This window comes from Sphaerodactylus townsendi, linkage group LG01 (assembly GCF_021028975.2).
Source record: "Sphaerodactylus townsendi isolate TG3544 linkage group LG01, MPM_Stown_v2.3, whole genome shotgun sequence".
In the NCBI taxonomy this organism is placed as follows: domain Eukaryota; kingdom Metazoa; phylum Chordata; class Lepidosauria; order Squamata; family Sphaerodactylidae; genus Sphaerodactylus; species Sphaerodactylus townsendi.
This window is the reverse complement of record NC_059425.1, coordinates 11116712-11126777: the sequence shown is the minus strand read 5'-3', so window position 1 is coordinate 11126777 and position 10066 is coordinate 11116712. Positions and strand designations below refer to the sequence as shown.

The following is a 10066-nucleotide window of genomic DNA, read 5'->3' as shown; positions in this document are numbered from 1 at the left end:
TTTTCCACCTCTTGGCTTGGATGGGGGAAGTGACCCAGAAGGAGCAAAACCCCAAAATGAGAAGCATTGGGTTTCCCCACTCTCACTAACTGTGGGGGCCTCTAGGATCAGTGGAACTGTAAGCAAAAGCGCATCTGTACAAGAATCTCTGACGAGAAGGAAACATTCCCTCACTGAGCGGTAGAGCAGCAGTGTATTATCAGCCAAACTCTCTGGCGAATGCTTTGGAAGATGGACTCCGTGGCCTTGTGTCCTGCTGAGGCCCCTCCCCAAACCCCACCCCCTCCAGGCTCCGCCCCCAATCTGCAGAAATTTCCCAACCCTGAGATTACAACACTACCAGACACAAGAGATTCAGAGAGACTCTAGTACAGTGATGGCGAACCTATGGCACGGGTGCCAGAGGTGGCACTTGGAGCCCTCTCTGTGGGCACGCACACACAGAGTTCATCATATGGGGGGGTGGAAAATCACCCCCCCACACACACATCTAGACTGACCTGGGCCACTGAGCACAACGTGCGTGCACCACAGTGAGCAGGGAGGACTCAGCTGGTGGGCCTGGTGCCTGTGCTCCAGGTGGCTGCTGCCTGGGGGGGGGGCGGGGGGCGCAGAGGAGGCAGAGATGCTAGAGAGGCACAGAGTGGTGCGCACAGGACATACTGGAGCTAGAGCAGGCTGGCCACTGCTCGAGCGGGTGGGGCGGAGGAAGAGGGAGCCAACCAGTTTTTTTCTAAACTAAAACCTCAGCATTCAGGTTAAATTGCTGGGTTGGCACTTTGCGATAAATAAGTGGGGCTTGGGTTGCAATTTGGGCACTTGGTCTCGAAAAGGTTCGCCATCACTGCTCTAGTGGCAGAACGTCTCCCTCCACAGTCAGGGGGAGGTTTGCCATTAATCAAATGTATCTGCAGGATCCAACGTTTTCCCTTATTCACGAGTCAGAGGAACTAACAACTCAACCTGCACAAAAATATTGAAAATGCAAATCATTCTGCAGAACAGGCTTGTTCGGACTTTACGTCAAGAACATAAGAAAGAGCCTGCTGGATCAGACCAGAGTCCATCTTGTCCAGCACTTGCAGTGGCCCACAGGGTGCCTTTGAGAGCTCACAGGCAGGATGTGAATAAATAAAGGAATAATAAAAGGAAACACTTCTTCACGCAACGTGGTGTTTGGAATATGCTGCCACAGGAGATGGTGATGGCCACTAACCTGGATAGCTTTTAAAAGGGCTTGGACAGATTGATGGAGGAGAAGTCGATCTATGGCTCCCAGTCTTGATCCTCCTTGATCTCAGATTGCAAATGCCTGAGCAGACCAAGTGCTCAGGAGCAGCAGCAGCAGCAGAAGGCCATTGCTTTCACATCCTGCACGTGAGCTCCCAAAGGCACCTGGTGGGCCACTGCGAGTAGCAGAGTGCTGGACTAGATGGACTCTGGTCTGATCCAGCAGGCTAGTTCTTATGAAAGCCATTGCTTTCACTTCCTGCATGTGAGCTCCCAAAGGCACCTGGTGGGCCACTGCGAGTAGCAGAGTACTGGACTAGATGGACTCTGGTCTGATCCAGCAGGCTAGTTCTTATGTTCTTATGTTCCAATGTGAAAGCAAGGGCCTTCTGTTGCTGCTGCTCTCAAGCACCTGGTCTGCTAAGGCATTTGCAATGGTTGAAACCTAAAGAGCTCCTGGGATAAACCATGGCTTCTGTGAATCACCTTGATCACAAAGGGCTCCGGCTGGCATTCCAACTCCTCATCCTGAGTCACGGTGACCGGCCCCCCTTTTACGATGCTGCCCCCCAAAAAAACCTGCAACATGAGAAAGTCAGAGTCAGGGAGGAGTTTTATTTATTGACTTCATTCAAAACCACTGGCAAGCCGCCTCTCTTCCTTATGGATAAGAGGAATTAAATAAAATGCCTAAAAACGGAAGATCAAAATCACAAGTTGGAACTTCTATTAACAGAATCGAAGGCGGTCCTAAAGGAAGCGGTCTTCGGCTGTCTCCTAAAGACCGAAAGTGAAGAGGCCAGCCAGGCACACTTCTCTGGGGAGGCTGTTCCATAATCACGGGGTTGGTCAAGTGGGCCTCCCCCCACAATCTTAATTCCCAGGCAAAAAATGGCACAAGGATGTACCAGTGCAGGCACAAAACATGCCAAAGTGCCATCTCTCACCCGGTGGAGCACACAGCCTGACATTAAGTCTCTTTGCAACATGGAAAAAGCATGCAAACTGCAAAAAACCCACCTCTGAATAGTTACATGCCACTTAGAAGAATTTGGATTTATACCCCACCTTTCTCTCCTGTACCCCACTCAAGGTGGCTTACAAGTTCTTTTCCTTTCCTCTCTCCACAACAGACACCTTGTGAGGCAGGTGGGGCTGAGAGAGTTCAGAGAACTGTGACTAGCTTAAGGTCACCCAGCAGGAATGTAGGAGTACGGAAACACATCTGGTTCACCAGATAAGCCTCCGCCGCTCAGGTGGAGGAGGAGGGAATCAAACCTGGTTCTCCAGATTAGAATCCACCTGCTGTTAACCACTATACCACGCTGGCTCTCAATTTAGGGTTTACTTCCAGTTAGGGTACATGATCTCTGTTTGTTTGTTTGTTTGTTTGTTTGTTTGTTTGTTTGTTTGTTTGTTTGTTTGTTTGTTTGTTTGTTTGTTTGTTTGTTTGTTTGTTTGTTTGTTTGTTTGTTTGATTGATTGATTGATTGATTGATTGATTGATTGATTGATTGATTTTTGGTTGCTGCTCACCCATAAGGTCTTACAACATTTGAACAACATAAATGAGTTAAAAACAAAATAAAACCAGATAACAATGATAAAATACTAACAATAAAACGATCAAAATATTTGGTTAGCACCATACCACTAACTAAACAACCCAAACAGGGTCCATTCCGCATAACCAAAATAAAATGTTTTGAGGCAGGACATAAAATGTCTCTTCCAAGGAGTTTCTCTTGGGTTTTACCCCAAAATGTTCTATTTCCAGTCTCAAAATGTTTTATATGCATTCTGGATTTTAGTGATTCTTGTTGTGAAAACATTTGGCAAACATTTTCATTTGCTGGGCAGAGCTCTTAAAAATGTTTTACAAGCCTCCCTGTGGCCCCCGGATTTCCTTCCCGGTGCCATTTTCTGAGCTTGTTCCGTTGGCTTCCCTTTTTAATTCAATTATTTTAATTTTGGAAGGGAGGGTAACAGAGGTGGGATCCAGCAGGTTCTCACAGGTTCCCGAGAGTAGGTTACTAATTATTTGTGTGTGCCGAGAGGGGGTTACTAATGGGTGATTTTGCCACGTGATTTTTGCCTTAGTTACGCCCTCCTCTTAGCAGTAGCGAGCAGAACTTGAAGCAGACTAGCAGGAGGTGCACCAGCGTGCGTGGCAGCCTGCGCCTGCGTGCATTCGTTTCCCGCCCAAGGACCGGTGCAGCGGCTGCGTTCTTGCCACAACCCCACCCAGGAGTGCCCCGCCCCGGAATGCCCAGCCACGCCCCCATCGTGCCCCGCCCAGCCCCACTGGCACTACGCCACAGTTTGAATCCCACCACCATGGGAACCTGTTACTAAAATTTTTGAATCCCACCACTTGGGGGTAATATTTTTGAAGCCATAAAGACACAACGTATGGAAATCGTAGCAGGATGCTTTGAAGCCTTGAAGCTACAAATCCACAAAGAAGAAAAAAATAAAATGGGCGAACCATAAAATGGCAGCCAGGAAGTATTTCAAAGCGGTTAGGTGTGGACAAATGGGGAGGATTGAAAATGTTTTGTAAATGTTTTCAGTGCCTTGTGCTGAAAGGGCCCATGTGCCTTACACTCCAAGGCCCCTTCCGCACATGCAGAATAATGCACTTTCAATCCACTTTCACAACTGTTTGCAAGTGGATTTGGCTCTTCCGCACAGTAAAATCCAGCTGCAAAGTGCATTGAAAGTGGACTGAAAGTGCATTATTCTGCCTGTGCGGAAGGGGCACAAAGGCCAACCTTAACCATTCATCCTGGCAATTCATCCTGTAGAAAGTAAGTAAGTCTGGCAGTCACAGGTGTCAAACCTGATAAACAAAGTGAAAAGGTGTAGTGGACCAGAATCTATAGCACAAACGAAACAAACTACACCAGCCTACAGGCAATCACATAGCACGCTGAGGAGTGTGTTGTGTGATTGCCTGTAGTTTGGTGTCGTAGGTTTTGTTTGTGTTATAGGGCACAGGTGTCATCAGGGCAGGGGACACAACGGAGAAAGCCCTTCCCCTGATGGCAGCTAACCAAACCATCCAAGAGGATGGCCTTTTCTGCACAAATTGTTTACAGTGTATCTTGCCGCCAAACGTTATGTTTTCTCTTTTAATACTGCATTCTTTAATACTTATGTTTTCTCTTTTAATTTCCCCCCCCTCTGTTTGGTTCCAGAAATTTTTTCCCATCATTTTGTGACTGCACCCACTACTTTGTGTTCAGAATTCCGAAGGTGCCCATGGGTTCAAGAAGTCGGGGACCCCTATTCCGGGCTGCTCTAATGAACTCCTTGACAATGAAAATCAGAAGTTGATAGGTCTGGTGGCAATACTATAAAACCTAAAAAAATAAGTAAGATAGAACATTCCTACTCCGACCTAGAAATTCCTGCAGTCAGCTTATACCTGGCCCACAAGTTTGGGCTTCTGGGGGTTGCTGATATCATACTGCCGAATGTCTCCATGGATCCAGTTGCTGAAATATAAATACTTGTCGTCCAGAGAGATCAGGATGTCTGTGATGAGACCTGGCGGAGAATATTGCAGAGGGTTACGCAACAAGTCACAGGAGCATAGACCAAACCTGCTGCAAATGACCCATTTGATGAGCATTTCAAGGCCTTATTTTTCATGAGAAGATCAGCTGATCTGCTGCAGAACTTCCTGCCAGTCAACAAGTGTGAAGGTCCTCGAACTCGGTACCTGGCATGTCTTCGAGAAGCCATCCTTTCACCTTCTTCTTGGGCACCTGGATCACCTTCTCTGCCGCCCACGTCCCATTCTGTAGGAAAAACCACATCAGAGGAGGTTGAACACAGCCTTGAACTATGTTTACCCTCCGTACATGCAGTAAGTTCTGAAACAACAGAGGACTCGAACCCAAGACCAACGTAAACACAACTGCAGGGTTGGAATTGAAGCAACCTACACAAACAAAACAATGAACTAAAATCAGCAGAGGACCCAGGGTTCCCATATCCAGGCTACAAAATTCCTGGAGATTTGAGGGGGTGGACCTTGGAGAGGGCAGGGCTTGTGAAGGGAAGGGAAGGACCATAGAGTCCTTGATACCATAGAGTCCACCCCCCATAGCAGCCGTTTTCCCAAAGGAACAGATCTCTGTTGTCTAGTGATCAGTTCTAATTCTGGAAGTTCTCCAGGCCCCACTAAGAAGTTGGCAAATGGCAACCCTCACCTAAATTAAACTTACTAAATGCCCAGGAAAATCTCATCAAATTTTTTTTTTAACCTGACACTGTAAGATAATCACAGCTGGTGCTGAGTGAACAGATCTGAGGAGAATCTACCACACGTGGTGCCGCCACAGAGAAGTCCCTGGTAGACCTCAAAAGATGGTGGTGCCCAGGAAGATCTCAAGTGCTGGGCAGGTGTCAAGGCCTAAGGTTTGGTCTGGTTGTGATACTCCAGGTGGGACTGGGAGTTGTGGCATCTGAGGGAACTCTGTTTAATTGGACTGCTTGGTTTTGCTTCATTATCTCTGTTATTCTAGCAGCTGCGAGCTTCTTGGAACAACCTTGCTTGGGAACCACAACGCCACAATGCTGGCTCTCTGTATGGTGTCCAATCTGAAGGACCGCTTACTCCCTTACAAATCTATCCGCCTGGTACTGTCATCTCCTGAGGCCATCTTCGGATGCCCCCATCTTCTGAGATTATGCGGTTGGCACCCTAGCACAGGGCCTCCTCAGTTGTAGCACCAAAATTCTGGAAGTCTCTCCTCGGGGAGACCGGCCGGTCCTGTTCTATTCCTTGTTTTGTTTGGCCTTCCCTCTGTGATCCCCCTTTCCTGCCTAAAGCTTTAATTGACACTTTAATGTTTTGATATCAGTGTTTTAGCTTTAGCTTTAGTTGTGTCAATGAGGCATTTAATGGTTTTTTAAAAGATGCGTTTTTATTATGTCCGTTTTTAATCTGTTCGCTGCCCTGCTGAGGGCAGAAAGGTGAGGTATAAATCTTGTAGATGAATAAATAAAAATCTACTTCAGGGGAGCAACTCCCAGGCCTGGGGTTTTGGGAAAATCCTTCACTCTGCAGCTGTCAATCATCAAGGGCTATCTCAAATGGTTCCCCGTTTCCATCCATTCTGGCCTATGGGTAGCGTCGCCAGGCCAAGCCCACAAATGGCAGGTGGGTTCAGGGCAAGGACAAATGCAATGACATCATTTCCAGGCCCAACCCAGAAATGACCAGGGGTAACTCTGGGAACTTCTGGAAATTCTGTGGTTTTCTGATAGCATTTCCTGGAATGCCAATCACTCCGCAATACCTGTACCCAGAAGAAGAAGAAGGAGAAGGAGAAGGAGAAGGAGAAGGAGCAGGAGAAGGAGCAGGAGGAGGAAGAGGAAGAGGAAGAGGAGGAGTTGGATTTATATCCCCCCTGACAGGGGCTGAGAATCTCCTTTCCCTTCCCCCCCACAACAAACACCCTGTGAGGTAGGTGGGGCTGAGAGAGCTCCGAGAACTGTGACTAGCCCAAGATCACCCAGCTGGTGTGTGTGGGAGTGCACAGGCTAATCTGAATTCCCCAGATAAGCCTCCACAGCTCAAGCGGCAGAGCCGGGAATCAAACCCAGTTCCTGCAGATTAGAGTACACCTGCTCTTAGCCACTACGCCACTGCTGCTCCTGTGAGCTCTTCAGAAGTGAGGTCATTGCACTTGGAATGCTGGTGAGTTAGGTTTAATTTTTAACACCCTAACCCTAACCCTAACACCACCATTCTCAGTCTTCAAAGCTGCATTTTGCCTTTCCGTGAAAACTTCAAGTTCCTAGTCCTCGTTAGACTGAACTGAATATTTGTTCTGTCTCCGTTTGCTCCCTCAGCTGCCTTCCAGGTGTCAAACTGTAGACTTAAGCTCGTTGCGGCAGGACACTTAGTGCCATCCTAAATACATAAAGGAGATGGGTCCCTGCCCTAAAGAGCTCACAGTGCAAATTCTGACAGTGAAGGGGAGTGGGAGGATAGGGGAGAGGTCAGACTCCAGGGCAGGAGAACAGAACCCCTCCTTGGGGCCAACTGAAAGTCACAACGTTTCACAGAGATCTTCCTCTGGCTGGATGTGAAGCAAAAAAAAAGTGTGGGAAGTTGGAAAATGTAACAACCTGCTTTGGATAGAAACCTCCTTGTGGTTCGGGAAGCCGCTGGCAGGCTAGTTCAGTCGACTGGTACCCAGAGCAGAAGACCAGCAGATGGCGCCAAAGAGGCAAGAGAAAAACCAGCAGTGGCTGGGATCTGTCTCCGCAGGCACGTGTCCACTGACTGGGTTGCCAAGTGCAGGGTGGGAAATTCCTGGAGATTTGGGGGTGGAGTCTGGGAAGGGAAAGGTTTAGGGAAGGGAAAACCCTCTAACCCACCCTCCCAAGCAGCTGTTTCGTCCAAAACAGGGGTCTGCAACCTGCGGCTCTCCAGATGTTCATAGACTACAAATCCCATCAGCCCCTGCCAGCATGGCCAATTGGCCATGCTGACAGGGGGGGGGGGAATTTTGTTTTAAAAAAGAAACCAGCCAATATTATGCCATTCCAAGTGTACCAAAGTATAACCCTACGTTATGTAGATTCGCAGATGTGCACAGGATCCCTGGATCCGCCTCCAAGGTGAGAGCGGGAGCTCACATCTGCTTCTTTTGATCTTCAGGGAAAGAGGATTCAAGGGGGTCCACAAATGATCCAGCTGAGCTTGGATGGGAAGAGGCTGTACGTGACCACCTCGCTCTTCAGCGGCTGGGACAAGCAGTTCTATCCCAACATGGTCAAGTAAGATGCCTTTTCTCTTGCTGGATTTTTTCCTGAGATTTAAAAAACTTGACACTGTTAGGTAGATGCTTTGGAAAGGGAAAGAAAGAGGGGTTTGCACCTGTGATATTTTTTGAAACTGCTGTCGGACGCCAGCTTTAAAAAGTCACTCCTGGCTTGGTCACCTCCAGGTTAGACTACTGCAACTCGCTCTACGCGGGCTTGCCTTTGGCCATGATCCGGAAATTAAAACTCATTCAGAATGCAGCAGCCAGGCTGCTTACTGGCAGTTCGAGCAGGGATCACATTACACCGATCCTATACCATCTGCACTGGCTGCCGATTGAGTTCCGGATTATGTTTAAAGTGTTGGTTTTGACCTTCAAAGCCGTTCGCGGTCTCGGACCTGCATACCTGAGGGACCGCCTCTCCCCATATTGCCCCGGTAGGCCCCTCCGCTCCTCGGAGGAGGACCTACTCGTGATCCCTGGCCCCAAAATGATCAGGCTGGCCTCGATGAGGGGCAGGGCCTTTTCAGCCCTGGCCCCTACCTGGTGGAACAGGCTCCCTAGGGAGATCAGGGCCCTGCGGGACTTACAGAGTTTCCGCAGGGCCTGCAAGACGGACCTGTTCCGCCAGGCGTTTGGCCAGCCTGGTTAAAAAAAAAATACATCTACTGTGTCATCTGGCCTCCCGTGGGCACAAGGGAGGGAGGGGAGTAGTCAGACGCCATCCACATTTTAAAATGGGTTCTGTTTTATATAATTGATATTAAATTATGTTTTAATGTTTGTTTTAACCTGTTGTGAACCGCCCTGAGCCCTCAGGGGGAGGGCGGTATATAAAACCAATAATAAATAAATAAATAAATAAATAAATTCAGCCCAAAGCAGGACATGGACACCAAGATAAATCCAAAGATTGCTCCCAATGGTGGCAGTGCCTTGCCCATCGCTAGAGGGTATTTTTTAGTGCCACTTAGCTGGCTGCTGAGTAAAAGTGCCAGGAAAACTGACAGCATTCCAGTACTCTGACATCACTTCCGTGCTCCCGGAAGTGACATCAGCGTGTCACCTGGGACGCTCTGGCATTTAGGCAAAATTTGACGGTGAATCTGTCTTGTTTCCTTCTCTCTATCCAGGGAAGGTTGCGTCATGTTACAGATCGATGTGGACACTAAGAAAGGCGGCTTGAAAGCGAACCAGAATTTCCTTGTGGATTTTGGGAAGGAGCCGCACGGGCCAGCCCTCGCCCATGAGATCCGCTACCCGGGCGGAGACTCGACCTCTGATATCTGGCTCTAAAGGAAGGCCTCGGTGGGGTAGTCTGGGGTGTGCGTCAGCGAGGGTTTGTTGTTGGACTCTCTCTTTCTCACTGTCTCCTTTCCTAATTCCAGGAGTTACCAGAAAATGCAATTGTGGTGTTAATCAAGGTCACACTGAACCCATTCCCGATTTCTCCTGGCTTTGGAGTATAGCCCTGCTCACCTAACACAGAGAATCAACTCTACGTTTTGGAAAATAAAATGGCTATGGCTACAAGTGGGGGTTCTATATTAAAAAGCTCCTGCTTCAAGCAAAATAATTTCCTGCTTATAGAAACCTTGGGGGCTTATAGAAACCTTCTCTGATAACTCTGATTTCTCCCTACTGACCACAAACCGCCTCCTCTATGCAATCTTGCACAAACCCTTTCTTTCTGATCCTGGCATTGCGTGTGATGATTGTCTGAGGAATCACTTCTAAGCAGTGCCGTCTGAAATGCTTTAACGTGGTATCCGTGGGCACCATGGATCCTGCCAACATATTTCCTGGTGCCTGCTGAGAGTTTTCAGAAAGCAGGCAAGGCCAAGTATGTCTTGTGCCCAGTAGGTCTTTGGTTTGGCTTTGCAGATTTAAAGATGTCTTGTTAAATAAAATGTCTTCCTTCAGTGCTGAAGAGTTCCGATGAGAATTCCGCACAGCCTCACTCCCTGGCATTCTGCGGTTGGCTGTGCCTTTTGCAGCAGACATTTAGTTTATTGTGCCTGCCATCCTGGGTTAGAATTCAAACGGTG

General features: G+C 48.2%; 1 protein-coding gene and 1 long non-coding RNA gene across 2 annotated transcripts; one reads left to right on the top strand and one right to left on the bottom strand.

The window, feature by feature from the left end:
• Positions 1–1715: 1715 nt before the first annotated feature.
• On the bottom strand, positions 1716–5038 carry LOC125432209. Its single transcript, XR_007244417.1, has 3 exons — positions 4958–5038; positions 4661–4782; positions 1716–1809 (listed from the first exon to the last, which is right to left on the bottom strand). It is a non-coding gene; the product is annotated as an uncharacterized LOC125432209 (long non-coding RNA).
• Positions 5039–7829: 2791 nt separating this feature from the next.
• On the top strand, positions 7830–9694 carry LOC125432143 (methanethiol oxidase-like). The gene is made up of 2 exons (XM_048495569.1): positions 7830–8031; positions 9152–9694. Exons 1-2 carry the CDS (start codon positions 7940–7942, stop codon positions 9312–9314), a joined length of 255 nt encoding a protein of 84 aa, XP_048351526.1. The 5' UTR covers positions 7830–7939; the 3' UTR covers positions 9315–9694.
• The last annotated feature ends 372 nt before the right edge of the window (positions 9695–10066 follow it).